Here is a 17,928-nt window from a genome sequence, read left to right as displayed (position 1 = left end):
GAGGCTGAAGTAAGAGAATCACTTAAGCCCAAGAGTTGGAAGTTGCTGTGAGCTTTGACACCACTGCACTCTACTCAGGGCAACAGCTTGAGACTCTGTCTCAAACAAAACAAAACACAACACTTCTTAGTAGTATCACAAGAATGAGAAAGCAAATATCCAAGATACTCAATGCTAATATGAAGCCAGTAGACTATCTATTACATGTTCCCATAAGAGAAAAACTCAATTCAATTCAAGGTGGGGGGAGGGGACCCAAGGGTGAGGGAAGGGAGGGGCCTGTGTGCTCCCATTCAATGGGCACAATGTAAGTATACATAGTACACTTCTTGGGTATAGGACACAACTACAAGAGGGACTCTACCTAACAAATACAAATATTGTGCCTAGTTGTTTGTACCCTCACATTAACATGAAATTAAAAAACAAAACACTGATTACTGCTTGTACTTAGAGGAGTTCAAGACCAGCCTGAGCAAGAGAGAGACTCTGTCTGTAAAAAAAAAGAAAAAACGCCCAGTTGTGGTGGGCACCTGTAGTCCCAGCTACACAGGAGACTGAGGCAAGAGGATCACATGAGCCCAAGAGTTTAAAGTTGCTGTGACACCACAGCACTTTACCCAGGGTGACAGAGTGAGACTCTGTCTCAAAATAAACCAACCCAAAACAAACACAAAAACACTGATTACTATATTTTAGAATTAAGGCAGTCATCATTCTTAGAACCCATTGCCTGAAGAGGCAGTGACAGCCTCAGGGGAAAGGACCATACAAAGCCAAGGTGAGATATATACACAGAATAGATAGTGTTTCACAGAAGAATGAGATCCTTGGTTATTCATTTGGTAAATGTGGACTGGCGTGTAGAAGATTCTAAGGCCTGTTGCAGGATGTCAGAAATAGGGTCTGTGTTGATAAGGAAACATGGAAACTGAAGCATCCTTATGTAGTCATTCTCTTTCTCTGTTAGAAATGGAATATATTGGGTGGTGCCTGTAGCTCACTGGGTAGGGTGTCGGCCACATACACCAAGGCTGGAGGGTTTGAACCCAGCCCGGGCCAGCTAAAATCAACAATGACAACTGCAACAACAACAAAAAATAGCTCGGCATTGTGGCAGGGGCCTACAGTCCCAGATACTTGGGAAGCTGAGGCAAGAGAATCTTAAGCCCAAGAGTTTGAGGTTGCTGTGAGCTGTGACACTACAGCAGTCTACCGAGGGTGACATAGTAAGACTTTGTCTCAAAAGAAAAAAAAAGAAAGGAATATATTGGGAGAGACGTGGGGAGGAGAGGTAATAAATAGAGTTCTACTAAAGGACTGGCTTATAGAAAAACACACACACACATACAATGAGGTACAACATGACATTCCCCAGGATTGCTATAATAAAGAAAAGGAGGCCCTTGGGTGGCGCCTGTGGCTCAGTGAGTAGGGCGCTGGCCACATATACCAAGGGTAACGGGTTCAAACCCGTCCCTGGCCAAACTGCAACAACAAAAAAAATAGCCGGGCATTGCAGTGGGCGCCTATAGTCCCAGCTACTTGGGAGGCTGAGGCAAGAGAATCGCCTAAGCCCTAGAGCTGGAGGTTGCTGTGAGCTGTGATGTCACAGCACACTACTGAGGGGCAGCAAAGTAAAACTCTGTCTCTAAAAAAAAAAAAAAGAAAGAAAAGGAGGCCCACAGGTCGCTCATGCCTATAGTCCCAGCACTCTGGGAGATTGAAGCAGATGGACTGCTTGAGCTGAGGAGTTCGAGACCAGCCCAAGCAACAGAAAGACCTAAAAATAAAAAAACTAACTAGGCAAAGTGGCAGGGGTCTGTAGTCCCAACTACTCAAAAGACTGAGGCAAGAAAATGGCTTCAGTCCAAGAATTTGAAGTTGCTATGATGACACCATGGCACTCTGTCCAGGGCAACAGAGTGAGACTTTGTCTCCAAAAAAAAAAGAAAGAAAGAAAAGAAAAAAGAAAGAAAGGAAAAATACTAAGTGTTTACAAGGATGTGAAGAATTGGAACTCTCATACTTTTTCTTTTTGGAGACAGAGTGAGACTCTGTCCCCCTAGGTAGAATGCTGTGGCGTCATAGCTCACAGCAACATCAAAATCCTGGGCTCAAGTGATCTTTTTGCCTCAGCCTTCCAAGTAGCTGGGACTATAGGCACCCAATGCCACATCCAGCTAATTTTTCTATTTTTAGTAGAGATGGGGTCACTCTCTTGCTCAGACTAGTCTTGAACTTCTGAGTTCAGGCAAGCCACCCATCTTGGAACCCTCATATATTGGATTCAGACACTGTGGAGACACTGTGAAAAATAATCTGTTAGTTTTTATAAAAATTAAACATAGAGTTACCATATGACTCATTAATCAACTATATACCAATTTCAATTTCAAGGGAATTGAAAACATATGTCCACACAAAAAGTTAATGAATATGCTAGCAGCATTATCCATCATAGCTGAAAAATAGATATAACTGAAATATTCATCAAGTGATGTGTATGGTAGATCTATGCAATGGAATATTATTCAGCTATAAAAAGAATGAGGTACTAAGGCCGGGCGTGGTGACTCAGGCTCGTAATCCCAGCACTTGGGAGGCCAAGGCAGGTGGGTTACCTGATCTCACAGGTTTGAGATCAGCCTGAGCCAGAACGAGACCTCCGTCTCTAAAAATAGCCAGGCATTGTGGTGGCGCCAGTAGTCCAGATTCTTGGGAGGCTGAGGCAAGGGAGTTGAGCTGTGATGCCACAGCACTCTACCAAGGGTGACAAAGTGAGACTCTGTCTCCAAAAAAAAAAAAAGAAAGAAAAAAAGAAAGGAAAGAAAAAAAAAAGAATGAGGTACTGACACATGCTACTCATGTGGCTGAAAGAAGCCAGTCACAGAAACATTAATTTACATGAAATGTCTAGACTAGGAAATCTATAGAGATAAAAAGTAGATTAGTTGTTGCCCAAGGCTAGGCAGAATGGGAGGTGACTGCAAAGGGGTGTGGGGTGATGAAATATTCTATACTTACCTTGTGTTGATGGTTGCACAAATCTGTGAATACACTAAATATAAGGAATTGTATATGTTAAGTGGGTGAATTTTATGGTATTTAAATAATATTTCAATAGAGATGTTTTAAAAAATGAGGTAGGATCTTGTTTTGGCTGTATTAATAAGTACACCACACTGGTAGCACTTGTAGCTTAAGTGGCTGAGGCGCCAGCCACATACTCCAGAGCTGGAGGGTTCGAATCCAGCCTGGGCCTGCCAAAAAATGACAACTACAACCAAAAAAATAGCCAGGCATTGTGGCAGGCGCCTGTAGTCCCAGCTACTTGGGAGGCTGAGGCAAGAGAATCACTTAAGCCCAGGAGTTGGAGGTTGCTGTGAACTGTGATGCCATGGCACTCTATCCAGGGTGATAGCTTGAGACTCTGTCTCAAAAAAAAAAAAACAGTACTCCACAATAAGAAATAAAAAATAAAAATAAACTGGTCAATAATTGGACTTGTCATAGGGTCCTATGGAATGTTAATATTAACCAATATTTCTTTCTTTTTTTTTTTGTAGAGACGGAGTCTCACTTTATGGCCCTCGGTAGAGTGCTGTGCCCTCACCCAGCTCACAGCAACCTCCAACTCCTGGGCTTAAGCGATTCTCTTGCCTCAGCCTAAAGAGTACTGGGACTACACGTGCCCGCCACAACGCCCGGCTATTTTTTGGTTGCAGTTCAGCCGGGGCCGGGTTTGAACCCGCCACCCTCGGTATATGGGGCCGGCACTTTACCAACTGAGCCACAGGCGCCGCCCAACCAATATTTCTAAACTGCTTCACATTTTGTAAGTAAAATGTTAACAATTTGATATTGTACACAAATACTTATTTGTGTACTTTTGGCTTTATGTCTTTACGCATGTCTAAACATGTTTATATGTACTTATATGTTTATGCCCCATACTGGTCAGTGATAATGCTAAATAAGGTAGGTGAAGTGTGACTTTTAGCTTTTCATACATGTAGGGAGGGTTGGCTCTGTGGCTGCAGCTGCTAGTCACAGAGCCCACATTCCTATTTCTGGGATAGCCTCTGCACTGTTCAATCAAGTGACCAAGAATTTGGCTCAGAGAACCCTTAATAATGGTTGAGTGGTTTTCAAAGATAGGTCACCTACAGGTGGAAGCAGAATTACCTGGAGCCTTGATTTTGAGCATCCAATGGGGGCCTGGGGAAACCTGTCATTTTAAGAAGCCCCACAGGACATGTGATCTACACTTGATTTTTGGAAATTTAGCTCTGGGCTATCTATTCCTGATTGCTGTCAGTACCTGAGTCTGTCTTTGGTTTCACAGACCCTGTTCACACTCTCCCTGCCCACCTGAGCACATCAGCATGCCTCCCTGTTGTTAACTGTAAGCCTGGACACGGAGCCTGGTGCTGGGTCTCCAGGCTCATTCTACTCCTCAGATTGCCTGGTATTTCCATGCTCTATTGGTTCTTGCCTGCTGGAGGCCTTGACACTTCAAAAGCAGCAGCAGACAGCACATAATCAGCTCCTCTACTGGCCCCACTCACAATATAGGACCTATGCTGGAGTCCTAGAACCTGGATTCTAGGCCCGCCTTTCTACCCCAATACTTCACCAGATGGAGGACAATGGGGACTTTTCAGTCAGTAAACTGTGAAGGTTGGGGGAGGCTCAAATGATTTGCCATGTTGGGGCCTAAGGGAAAACTTCCCCTTTGCTCTCTCAAGGTTTGCATAAAATCAACTGAGAAATGGCAGATTAATAGGAGAAGAGGCATACAAATTAATTAACATTCATGGTGGAGAGTTACAGAGTGGCTACCCAACCATGCAATGGGTTACAGATGATTACATGCCCTTCTTAGAGGGAAGGGAGATAGGGAGGTGTGGATGATTTTAAATGGGTAGTAAATGATTTTTAGGTGAATTCAATGGGCTTGAAGAATGTGCAATAGCCTGGGACAAAGTCTTAGGCTGGCAGAGCAGACAATGGTTGGTGACAAATGTCTGTCCAGGTGTGTTGACAGACTTCAGTCTTTCTTCCTGGGATATGAATTCAGTTAATGAAAACTCAGGGATGGGACGAGAAGTAATTGTTCTCTTCTTTGGCATTTTGAACTGTAGGCAGATAAGGGAACTTTAGAGAACAGCTTCTGGTTGTGCTTTGGGAGAGACAGAGGACTGAGACAGGAGAGTAGGGAGAACGTCAGAGAGACCTTGAGCTTTCTTCAATTCAGCATGTCAAAGCACAGAATTTCGGGGTCTCTGTTTCTGACCTCCAACACTCAATTACAGCACTAGAATGCTTCAGGGGATAGGGAATTCACCACTTAAAAGGCAGGTCTTCTTTCAGTGGGTCTGCCACTTAACCCTAGAACAGACAGCAGAGAGTCATGCCAGCTAAATCCAAATCCTTGGGCCTACCTGCTCATCTACTGTGGTTATATTCTTTCTGGCTCCTTCCAACACCTTCTGTAAACACAGGTTTCACTGTTTTGGCTAGAATGTTTCAGGGTTCTCATTCCTCTTTGAATCCTGACCCAGGCTGACCTCAGCAGCCTTATCTCCTCCACTCTACCCACTTCACCCCGCCCCGCCCCCTCTTCTGTTCCACTGTCTTGCAATTCTCTTGCCATGGCCTCCTCCCCTTTACTTAACTCCTGTTCATTCTTTAGCATCACTTCCCTGATGCGAAGAGTAGACCAGGTGTCTTGCTTATTTATACTTGTAGCTCTCGGGGTTTCTCTTTATTAATATTTGTTGACTTTAACATTTTCTGTTTCCGGCCAGGTGCAGTAATTCTAGCACTTTCAGAGGCTGAGGCTAGAGGATCGCTTGAGATCAGGAGTTCCAGACCAGCCTGAGCAAAATTGAACCCCTGTCTCTACTTAAAAAAAAAAAAGAAAAGAAAAATTAGCCAGGTGGCATTGTATGCGCCAGGAGTCTTAGATACTAGGGAGGCTGACCCAGGAGGGTCACCGAACCCAGAAGTCTGAGGTTGCTGTGAGCCAGGCTGACACCACAGCACTCTAGCCTGGGTGACAGAGCAAGATTCTATCAAAAAAAAAATTAAAAAAAAGTTCTTTTGGGCAGTGCCTGTGGCTCAGTGGGTAGGGTGCTGGCACCATATTCCCAGGGTGGTGGGTTTGAACCCCGCCCTGGCCAAACTGCAACAAAAAAATAGCTGGACGTTCTGGCGGGCACCTGTAGTCCCAGCTACTCGGGAGGCTGAGGCAAGAGAATCGCTAAGCCCATGAGTTGGAGGTTGCTGTGAGCTGTGACGCCACAGTACTCTACCGAGGGTGATAACGTGAAACTCTGTCTCGTTGCCTCTTCAGCACCTAGCAAAATGCCTTGGCAGGTATATATTGGGATGAATGACTCGCTCCAGGAAGGCGGGCCCCAAGCTTAGTGGGGTGTCAAGACTCCTGGGAGACAGACCTCAGGCAGCTACACGTATAAGTCCCCAGAGCTGAGAATATCCATGTTCTGCTTGGGTCCCCTGATGGTTGCTCAGGACAAGGCGATACCCGGAGAATTCTCAGGGCAAGAAGGACACACAGCATAATTTTAGCTGGCATCTAGCTGCTGACTAGGAAGGAGGCGCCAGACTCTACACTTGGGGGGGGGGTGTCTCAGTTTCCCCACTGGTTCCCTGCGGGGTAGCCCATTAACCGCCCTTGCAGCCCTGGGTAGCTCCCAGCCAGGTGCTGTGGGTTGCATAGGCCTAGAACCGCAGGCTGAGCTGTCACAGGCCGCCTGGCCGGGCGAGGGCGCTCCAGGCCCATCCTCCGGGGCCTGCGCACGCCACCGGGGCCCCTCTAGTGGGCAGGTGGTAGAGCGATGCGCGTCGGGAAGGCAGTGGGCGGTCCGGCCTTAGGCGGATGAGGGTAGCATGGTGGGTGGCGAGGCGGCCGCCGCGGTTGAGGAGCTGGTGTCAGGTGTGCGGCAGGCGGCCGACTTCGCGGAGCAGTTCCGCTCCTACTCGGAGAGCGAGAAGCAATGGAAGGCCCGCATGGAATTCATCTTGCGCCACCTACCCGACTACCGTGACCCGCCCGATGGCGGCGGCCGCCTGGACCAGTTGCTGTCCCTCTCCATGGTCTGGGCCAACCACCTCTTTCTGGGCTGCAGGTGCGGACCCCTGAGGCCGTCCGGTCCTACCCCTGCCTTTTGACCGGCAGCCCTCTCAGGGCTCACCCCTGACCTAGACAGTGCCCCCGACCTCCTTGCGCATTGGCCAGTCCGACGGGTGATTCCCGCCTCGGCAGCCCCTCTGAAAGATACTGAGCTTCGGTTTCCTCACTTGGTAAAATGGGTGGTTGTGATGACAACAGTAATTAAAGGGTCAAGAGCTAAATACAAGATGGACTTCAAAGTTGCTATTGTTATTTGTGTTTTTGCTATTACTACCTGAAACCACCATCATCTTTGCAGAATGCATTTTAAGTCCATTAGCTCCTTTTACCCACATGGCAAACGTGTAAGGACAATGGATAATTTAACAAATGAAAAAGCCGAAGGAAAGGAAGCGATGTACCTGGGATCATGCAACTTTGGGGGAGGGTTGGTGGGGTTTACTACATATAGCCAGATGTAATTCTGTGTTCTGTGGCTTTTTCTCCCCGTCCCCCACCTTCCTGGGTCCTGAGAACTTTATCTCTACTTGCCTTCCCATGAAAACTTCAGATACTTTTTTTTTTGAGACAGAGTCTCACTATGTCACCCTCGGTAGAGTTCTGTAGCGTCACAGCTCACAGCAACCTCCCAACTCTTGGGGTTTAAGCGATTCTCTTGCCTCAGCCTCCCAAGTAGCTGGGACTACAGGCGCCAGCCACAACGCCCAGCTATTTTTTATTGTTGTTGTGGTTGTCATTGTTGTTTAGCAGGCCCGGGCTGGGTTCGAACCTGACAAACTTGGTGTATGTGGCTGGCGCTGTAACCACTGTGTTAAGGGCACCGAGCCTGATACCTTTTTGTCAAGGTCCCAAAGCCCACTGCACTAAGAGGGCAGGGGCCTACTTTTGAAGTGCCTAATAAGGGGCTTTGTTTACCACATTATTAAGAAGGTGGGCAATTGTGTTAGGAGAATAGGATGGCTCTGTTTGCTCTGGTTTCTCTACCTGTTATGGCTGTCTGACTCTGATCACATGGCTCCTCCAGGCCTAAGCCACCAGGTTTTGTTTCAGATGTTGGGGCTTAGGATGCAGGGAAGCAGTGCCAAATGCACCCATCTCTCTTCCTTGCCTTCTTGGTGCTCTTGGGAAATCCTGATTAACAGAATTTGTGGTTAAGCAAATGTCAGAGAATTGGGCAAGTGAACAAATAAAGTTATTTTTATTAGATCAACATTCTGCATGTTTAAAAAATAATCAGAAATATTTTTGGCCCTTATCTCATATCTGAGAATATGTACTTTTAGAGGTACAGTGCCTCTGTTTTTATAAATTTTGAAACATCTGTTCTGTTGGCATTCCTAAAGCCCACTTTTGTATCTACAAGCAGGAAGAACCATTTCCTAACCTTGTATTGAATATGTATGTTTCTCTTGCAGTATCAAATGAGTCATCTTGACAGTTTGCAGTGCAGCAACCTGCTATTTCTTATTTGGTTAGGTGTTTACTTTTTGTTTAATAATCCTTTCTACAGTTTTTACAGGAAAACATAACTGGTTTTTAATTTTCAGAATTGACTTTTTTATTTTATACTTTTTTCATTTGTTTTCAATGAAACATACAAATTTTTTTTATCTTCATGTGTTAACTCTTAAATTTTTACTTTATTATTTAGTCCCTATATATGGATATGTAAGAAATCTAAGCGTTTAAACATTGTTCCTGATTCTGTAATAGTTAATTAAGATTTATTAATTAAAATTAATTCTAGAGCTGGGCACAGCGACATGGGCCTATAGTTCCAGCAACTTGGAAGGCTGAGGTGGAAAGACTTTTGAGCCTAGGAGTTTGCGTTCAACCTGGGCAACAAAGTGAGACCTTCATCTCTGAAAAGTACATACAGCAGGGTAGCAACCAGAATGAATCTGACCATAACTGCCACAAGTACTTGGTCACTTAACTCCTTTTATAACTGAATCATCACCCAGTGTCAAACTCTAAACTTCACCTTGATACTTGGCCATTCCAGGTCTGAAACTAGGCTCAGCTTATGGTTCAGAATTCTTTGAACTACCCAGAATATAGAATCACTCTGAGGCTGCATTTCCTATGCCCTGCAGAGGAGCTATCTCACTAATTCCTGGTGAGAGGGGACAGAGACTTGTTTCTGGGGACTGCTCCCATCACCCCTCCAACCTGCAATTACTAAATAATCCACAGTGGCAATTTTTCCAAAGTTTTTATCTTACTACTTTTTATTGTGCAGTTACAATAAAGACCTTTTAGACAAGGTGATGGAAATGGCTGATGGGATTGAAGTGGAAGACCTGCCACAGTTTACTACCAGAAGTGAATTAATGAAAAAGGTAAACAGGATATCCGAGTGCATATAATGAAATGTTATAGAGTTAATGGACCCTGCTTTGATCAAGACACTATATTAGAGTATATTATTTTTTGAATGTTCTTGTTTACCCTAAAGATCTAAGCCCTTTCATTATTATTTCCCCGTAAGTGGTAAAAAACTATTTTAGAATTTAAAAAGTCAGTATGATAAATTATGCATTGTTGGTGGATAACACAAACTTGGCCTCTTCAGATTGTCTAGGAACACTGTTTTGAGTTTTTTGCTATAATTTTGTTATTATTTTTGAGACAGAGCCTCAGGCTGTTGCCCTGGGTAGAGTGCTATGTCATCACAGCTCACAGCAACCTCCAACTCCTGGGCTCAAGCAATTCTCCTGCCTCTGCCTCCCAAGTAGCTGGGACTACAGGCACCACCACAATGCTTGGCTATTTTTTTGGTTACAGCCATCATTGTTTGGCGGGCCCAGGCTGGATTTGAACCTGCCAGCTCAGGTGTATGTGGCTGGCGCCTTAGCGGCTTGAGCCACAGGAGCCAAGCCTATTACTTTTTTTTTGTAGAGACAGAGTCTCACTTTATCGCCCTTGGTAGAGTGCCGTGGTGTCAACACAGCTCACAGCAACCTCCAACTCTTGGGCTTAGGCCATTCTCTTGCCTCAGCCTCCCGAGTGGCTGGGACTACAGGTGCCCGCCACAACGCCCAGCTATTTTTTGTTGCAGTTTGACTGGGGCTGGGTTTGAACCCGCCACCCTCAGTATATGGGACCGGCACCCTAGTTACTGAGCCACAGGCACCGCCCTTTTTTGCTTGATTATTAAGAAAATACTGGTTACAGTTCTAAAGTTTCCAATTTATTAAAAAAAATCTTGTTAATAAAAGTAACTCATTTTTACCCCAACCAGAGAGGACCTGACTAGACTTACTTGACCTTTTTTTGACTTGTTGATAGTAATGTGACTGGAATAATAGCCAGATACTATAGCTGTTTTCTTTTTTTTCTTTCTTTTTTTCTTTTTAAGCTGTTTTCTCTTCTTCAGGGCTTAGTCTCATCTCGGGTTATAGACTTTTTACACAGTGAACTCTTTCTTTGAAACTTCAGTCTGGACCTTGGAGGTGGGGCTATAGAGGGGGTGGCAGAAAGAACCTCAGAGGGTGGGACTGGGCATCCTAGGTACTTTTCAGACATTTTCCAGTTGTATTTTATCACATTTGTCCCAGTTCTCTCAAAGTTCCTTTTGTACTTTATTCAAGCATCTTTTAGAGCAGTTGTAACCTTGAGGGAAGAGATGGTACCTAAAATTTTTAGCCTTTACAACTCCAAAACCTAGTATAGTCATACCGTAGAGAAGATACTCAGAAAATACTTAAAAATTGACCACGACAGTAGAGTTTAAAGCTGGGGGCCCTTATTCAATTCTACCTCCAGCAACATAGATAAGCCCGTTTTACTCCAGTTGGGTCTTATTTGGGGAGGCAGGGCACATAAGGAGGTCCCCTTATCAAGGAACTAATGGCATTCTCAGCTAGTCATGTATTAGTCCCAAACAACACCTCCAACTTGATTTCAGACGGTTTGTTTTCCTTTCTTTTTGAGACTGAGTCTCACTTTGTTACCCTCAGTAGAGTGCTGTGGCATTATAGTTCACAGCAACCTCAAACTGTTGAGTTCAAGTGATTCTCTTGCCTCAGCCTCCTGAGTAGCTGAGACTACAGGCATCTGCCACAATGCCTGGCTATTTTTAGAGATAAAAATCGCTCTGGCTCTGGCTGGTCTCGAACCTGAGAGTTCAGGCAATCCACCCGCCTTCACCTCCCAGATTGCTGGGATTACAGGCATGAGCCCCTGCGCCCAGCTGGTTTGTTTTCCTGAAAAAATATTCTTTTAGTTTTCAATCTGAACCAGTAGTTAAAACCTTCAGGTTGGTGTTCGAGACACTGTTTTTTTTTTTTTTCAGACAGAGTCTTACTCTGTTACCCAGGCTAGAGTGCCATGTCATCAGCCTAGGGCACAGCAACCTTAAACTCCTGGGTTCAAGTAATCCTCCTGCCTCAGTCTCATGAGTAGCTGTCACTACAGGCACCTGCCAAGACGCCTGGCTAATTTTTCTATTTTTAGTAGAGATGGGGTCTTGCTCTTGCTTAGGCTGGTCTCAAACTCCTGAGCTCAAGGGATCTTCCTGCCTTGGCCTCCCATATTGTTAGGATTACAAGGCACGAGCCACTGCATCATGGGGACACTTTTTTTTTTTTGCAGAGTTTGGCCGGGGCTGGGCTCGAACCCGCCATCCCCGGTATATGGGGCTGGCGCCCTATTCCTTGAGCTACAGGCGCTGTGTGTGTTTGTTGGGAAGGGTTTGTCTACCAGGGGTCCTCAAACTTTTTAAACAGGGGGCCAGTTCACTGTTCCTCAGACCGTTGGAGGGCCAGACTATAGTTTAAAAAAAAAAAAATCTACGAACAAATTCCTGTGCACACTGCACATATCTTATTTTGAAGTAAAAAAACAAAGCGGTGACAAATACAATCACATCGCCGCATGTGGCCTGCGGGCCATAGTTTGAGGACCCCTGCTTAAATCCATTAAAGGTTTTCATACCTCAAAAATAAGGAACATTGGGCGGCGCCTGTGGCTCAGTCGGTAAGGCGCTGGCCCCATATACCAAGGGTGGCAGGTTCAAACACGGCCCCAGCTGAACTGCAACCAAAAAATAGCTGGGTGTTGTGGCGGGCGCCTGTAGTCCCAGCTACTCGGGAGGCTGAGGCAAGAGAATTGCTGAAGCCCAGGAGTTGGAGGTTGCTGTGAGCTGTGTGATGCCACGGCACTCTACCAAGGGCTATAAAGTGAAACTCTGTCTCTACAAAAAAAAAAAAAAAAACTTAAAAAAAAAAAACAAATAAGGAACATTGCCACCTTAGAATCTCAGCTAAGAATGTTTCTTGATGTTATCATTGTGTAGTTGCAGCCTCCAGGGAAGAGTCTTTAGGCATGAAGTTAGCATCCCTGAAAAACCAGTGCTAATAATCATAAGCAGTTAGTTATGTGTAAGAAGCCCCTACAAAAGTCATAATTTTATAGCATTTTTGGATTATGTGTATTGCAACTTCCTTCAAATAAAACTTAGTAACCAAGTTTTTTTTTTTTTTTGAGACAGAGTCTCAAGCTGTCACCCTGGGTAGAGCGCTATGGCATCATAGCTCACAGTAACCTCTAACTCGGGCTCAAGCGATCCTTTTGCCTCAGTTTTTCCATATTTTAGTAGAGAAGGGGTCTCGATTTTGCTCAGGCTGGTCTCAAACTCATGACCTCAAGCAATCCACCCAACTTAGCCTCCCAGGGTGCTAGGATTACAGGTGTGAGCCACCTCCCAACCAGGTTTAACATTTTCTTTTTTTTGGAGACAAGAGTCTTACTATGTTGTCCTCGGTAGAGTGCTGTAGCATCACAGCTCACAGCAACCTCAAACTCTTGGGCTTAAGCAATTCTCTTGCCTCAGCCTCCCAAGTAGCTAGGACTACAGGCACCCGCCACAATGCCGGGCTGTTTTTTGGTTGCAGTTGTCATTGTTGTTTTAGCAGGCCCCGGCCAGGCTTCAACCTTCCAGTTTCAGTGTATGTGACGGGCACCCAACTCCCTGAGCTACAGGCGCTGAGCCCATGTTTAACTTTAGACTGTTGATGCCACTGAAAATGAAATTCAGCTGATCCTGAAAAATGAGATACTAAGAGGGTGCATAGAGTTTTGCCAGTTGTTAAGACTAAGCCCATCCTGAGAATGAATGATCAGATCTATGTGCCATGACAGATTGTGTGGTATTGAAGGCTGTCCCCTCTCCATTGATGGCCACCCTGAGAACCTACTGTTCAGAGAGCCATGGGTACTTTGTAGGAGTAGTTTTGTCCCTTGCCTGTATTTTTTGCACGTGATACATTAGTCTGGCAAATAGGCAACAGAGAAAAAAAACCCTGATGTCAAACCACGCACCTGACAATATTGTTCTTTCTAGAATTGATCCTTAATTCTAAAAGTAAGCGTTTGTTTGGATTTTAAAGCTAGCTACCAAGTGGAAATGAATTGCCCGGCATTGTGGGTATCTCAAGACCAGAGAGTGATGAAAACTTGGAGACAGACATAAGCTTATTAAAGTAGGATTTTAAAAATACTTCATGGTTATTCTGCAGCTTTGAGGCAAGTACATCTATGTGTCTAACTTTTTTTTTTTTAGTCTTAGAAAAAAGCATTGGTCTTGGATAGGTGAGATTTGTCAAGATTGTTGCAGTGTAAGATTTTTTTCTTTGGAAAAAAGGGGATTCAAACAGATTCAATGTATTGAGCAAACAATCTTGATTATCTAACTGCTATCCTAGGCACCTGCTAACAGCCTTTGTGGCTGTGCAGCTTAACTTTTAATGAGTGATAATTAACAAAGAACAGCGGCTGACTCAAGAAAGGTATCATCACTATGTGTCAAGAGTTAATATTTTCAAGATAATGTCTTAATCAAAGAGAAAGAGGAGTAATTGACCAGGAAACCATCATTATTGACTCAAAGAAAGAAGCTGTCAACCTAATTACTTGGTCCATTTTTCCAAGAACATTTTTATCCCAGGAGGGAAAATGGCAGTATGAAAAATGACTATGAAATGTGAAAAGAAAGTTAGAAAAGCAAGTGTGTCCACATTTCATTCTTTTTGTGCATTATGTTCAGTCTTGGCAAGCTCGGAGGTAATGGAGCTTTCCACTTTTTTGGTGGAAAAAGCTGTGTTTCTAAGGAGGCAAGTGTTGGTTGAGTATTTTAAAAATTCAACTTGTTTGGCCAGGCGTGGTGTGGTGGCTTACCTCTGTATTCCCAGCTACTTGGGAGGCTGAGGCAAGAGGATCACCTGAGCCCAAGAGTTTGAGGTTGCTGTGAGCTGTGATGATGACACAGCACTCAGCCCAGGGTGACAGAGTGAGACTCTCTCAAAAAAAAAAAAAAAAAAAAAAAATTTTTTTTTTTTTTTTTTTTCAACTTGTTAGATTAGTTAAATCAGAAGAGGTCTTGTATCCCAAGATAAATGCTCAGTACAGGTACTTGTCTTTTGCTCTTTATCCACTCTGAAATAGAAGCCAGAAAAGCTGTGTCTGACCCTGCCGACCAGTTTTATCTGATGTACAAAATGAGTTGAGTGGATCACCTGTTGTCAGCACCTTTTGGAAAAGACTACTTGGTAGCAGCCCAAACCAAATGGCACTTGTGTCCCTCTCAGTCTTGGCCTATCCCATTGGAACTTTGACAGGTGGCTTAGAAGATTTTTTTCTCTTTGGACACAAAATGGTTTCTTTAGGTGATATTGCATTCTTCTAAATGGAGAAAGACTTCTTATATTTTGCTTTTGCTGAGGAATTTTATTTTTTCATCTGAAAAGGACTGGCTTAAATAGAAAATAGGTCATACCTTGAAATCTCTTATTACTAAAAAGACTCTCAGATTGATTCACTCACACTGCTAAATGTTAAGGAAATTCATTCAAATACAAGGTGACAGCCAAAGTGATTTCTTAACACCCTGCTTAAAAGTTGTCTAAAGCCAAGTTTAAATTTACCAAAGGTGCTAGAGAGTACCCAGAAAGAATATATCCGCTTCATTTTACCACTATCTGAAGACGTGCTTTTACAGTTTCTAATAGTGTGAAATCCAGAAATATATAACCTTCACATATCCTAAATAATCCTGACTCAATGTGAAATGTTGTGAATTACTACCTGAATCTGAATGGTTTTAATTTAGAACAGTAAGTGTTTGCGTGAGTCTGCTTTTAGAAGTGTTGACTGTAGAGGATGCCAGGAAAAGTTGTATTTTAAGTATTTCCATTATCTCTTTTAATTGTGAACATTTATAGATCACAAATGACAAGAAAATTAGGTTCTGGCCTCCAAATGGATGGTGTGGTCATTTTTTTGCTGAATTTTAAAATATTAATAATTTCTGAGTATACTTACCATTGGGTTAGTACATAAATACTGCATCACTGCTATATTTTAATTTATGAAGATGAATTTGAATCCATGAATTCACTGGATTACATGGTTACATAACCTTTTCTTTTTTTCCCCTAGCATCGTAGCTAAGGCAGAAGATTTATCCCATTTTCATCACCATCTACAGGCTTAGAAAAGAGGCTGGGATGAACGTGAAACAGACCACAGTAGCTCTCTTAAGACTCCTGGTATTACCAACAGAAAGAGGCAGGTGGGATGAGGAGGAATCTGTCTAGCTAGGCTTTTAAAAAGTGATCATTCTTCCAGTAGCTGTCACCATAAAAATGTGCATGGATATTTATGTATTTATAAACCATCAACATTGTAAAAGCTCTTTTCTATTTTCAGTTGTTAAATGTCAGACTTTTTCTTTAAAATGATCTTTTTTTGTTGATGTGATAATGGCAGGTCATGAATTTTATAGTTTGGATTTTTCAACAATTTAAGTGTGATTCTGTTTTATGGCCTTTTATTCCCCCCCCGCCCCACGGCATACTAGATCCTTTATTTCCTTATTTCCACCTTAAATTTATACTATACCTATATCCCACTACCACACAGACTCATCTTTTCTTGAGAAATGAGAATTGAATTATAGACCTGAGGTAACCACCAGCTCATGGGAAGAGGCAAGGGCAGCCTACAAAAAGGTTTTATTTTATTATTATTTGGTGACAGAGTCTCTGTCACCCTGAGCAGAGAGCTGTGGTGTCATGGCTCACATTGGGCTTGAGCGATCCTCTTGCTTCAGCCTCCCTGGGTAGCTGGGACTACAGGTGTGTGCCATGATGCCCTGCTAGTTTTCCTATTTTTATTAGAGATGTGGTCTCATTCTTGCTCAGGCTGGTCTCAAACTCCTGAGTTCAAGCAATCCACCCACTTCAGCCTCCCAGAGTGCTAGGACTACAAGTGTGAGCCACTGCACATAGTAAAAAGGACTTTATTTTAGTACTATTTTATTGACAGGTCTAAGGCTGCAGCCAGCCAGCCACCACAGCTCCAGCTGATTTGTAGGTTTAGAAGATCTCCTACACTTTTTTCCTGGATAGAGCCTGAGGCTTGGATCTTATAGACTTGAGGAATTGCCTTGCACATGGCCTCTTAAAAAATACTTGTACTGGGGCGAGGCCTGTGGCTCAGTGGGTAGGGCGATGGTCCCATATACCAAGGGTGGCAGGTTCGAACCCAGCCCGGCCACATTGAAACAAAAAATAGCTGAGTGTTGTGGCAGGCGCCTGTAGTCCCAGCCACTTGGGAGGCTGAGGCAAGAGAATCCCCTAAACCTAGGAGTTGGAGGTTGCTGTGAGTTGTGATGCCATGGCACTCTGCCGAGGGTGATAGGTTGAGACTCTTAAAAAAAAAGAAAGAAATACCTACCACAGAGAGCTGGGGGCAAGGACTTAGACAGCAGAAGTTAGAGGGCCAAGCACCATGTTAATCGAGTCCCTTCTATCCTCAAATGTATCTTTTTTCCTTTCTGATTATTTGACAAACTTGTGAGGCTTAAAAAATGAAATTACAAAATAGGAAACAGCATGATTATTCATGGTGGTCCTTGTCTGGGTGCAGTGGCTCATGCTGGTAATCCTAGCAGTTTGGGAGGCAAAGGTGGGAGGATCACTTGAGTCCAAGAGTTTGACACCAGCCTGAGCAACATCATCAATTCTATTTTCTGGTAATTTTTTTTTTTTTTTTTTTTTTTTGAGACAGTCTTACATTCACCTTTGGTAGAATGCCATGGCAACCTCAAAGTCTTGGGCTCAAGTGATCATCTTGCCTCAGCCTCCCAAGTAGCTGGGACTATAGGTGTCTGCCAGAATGCCCAGCTATTTTTAGAGATGGGGTCTTGTTCTTGCTAAGGCTGGTCTTGAACTCTGGAGCTCAAGAGATTCACCTGCCTTGGCCTCCTAGAGTGCTGGGATTACAGGCGTGAACCACTGTGCCTGGCCTTTTTTTTTTTCTTTTAGAGTCTCTGTGGGCCTGAGAAAGTGCAGTTGTATCATAGCTCACAGCAACTTCAAACTCCTGGGCTCAAGTGATCCTTCTTGCCTCAGCCTCCAGAGTAGTTGGGGACTACAGGCACCCACCACCACACGTGGCTCGTTTTTCTGGTTTTAGTAGAGAAGTCTCACTTTTGCTCAGGCTGGGCTCAAACTCCTGATCTCAACCTATCAACCCACCTCTGCCTCCCAGAGTGCAAAGATAACAGGCAAGAGCCACCACGCCTAGCAATTCTATTTTCTTTATATGATATGATGTCACAATAAAATAATGGCCTTTTAGGAATGCAACCATTGTATGAAGCAGGTTTAAGTTGTGTAATGATTTTTTCCCAATATTTTTCAGTTTGTTTTTTTATTTTCAGGACTTCTCTGGTTAAGTTATTTTCCTTTTCTTCTTCTCTC

The 17,928-nt window shown here is 43.8% G+C and overlaps 1 protein-coding gene across 1 annotated transcript; it reads left to right on the top strand.

Annotated features, from left to right (window-relative positions):
* Positions 1 to 6,867: 6,867 nt before the first annotated feature.
* CDKN2AIPNL (CDKN2A interacting protein N-terminal like) lies at positions 6,868 to 15,744 on the top strand. The gene is made up of 3 exons (XM_053566152.1): positions 6,868 to 7,157; positions 9,405 to 9,504; positions 15,602 to 15,744. Exons 1-3 carry the CDS (start codon positions 6,919 to 6,921, stop codon positions 15,611 to 15,613), a joined length of 351 nt encoding a protein of 116 aa, XP_053422127.1. The 5' UTR covers positions 6,868 to 6,918; the 3' UTR covers positions 15,614 to 15,744.
* The last annotated feature ends 2,184 nt before the right edge of the window (positions 15,745 to 17,928 follow it).

Source organism: Nycticebus coucang, chromosome 17 (assembly GCF_027406575.1).
Source record: "Nycticebus coucang isolate mNycCou1 chromosome 17, mNycCou1.pri, whole genome shotgun sequence".
In the NCBI taxonomy this organism is placed as follows: Eukaryota; Metazoa; Chordata; class Mammalia; order Primates; family Lorisidae; genus Nycticebus; species Nycticebus coucang.
The sequence above is the reverse complement of the archived record's forward strand: the minus strand, read 5'-3'. Positions and strand labels throughout refer to the sequence as shown.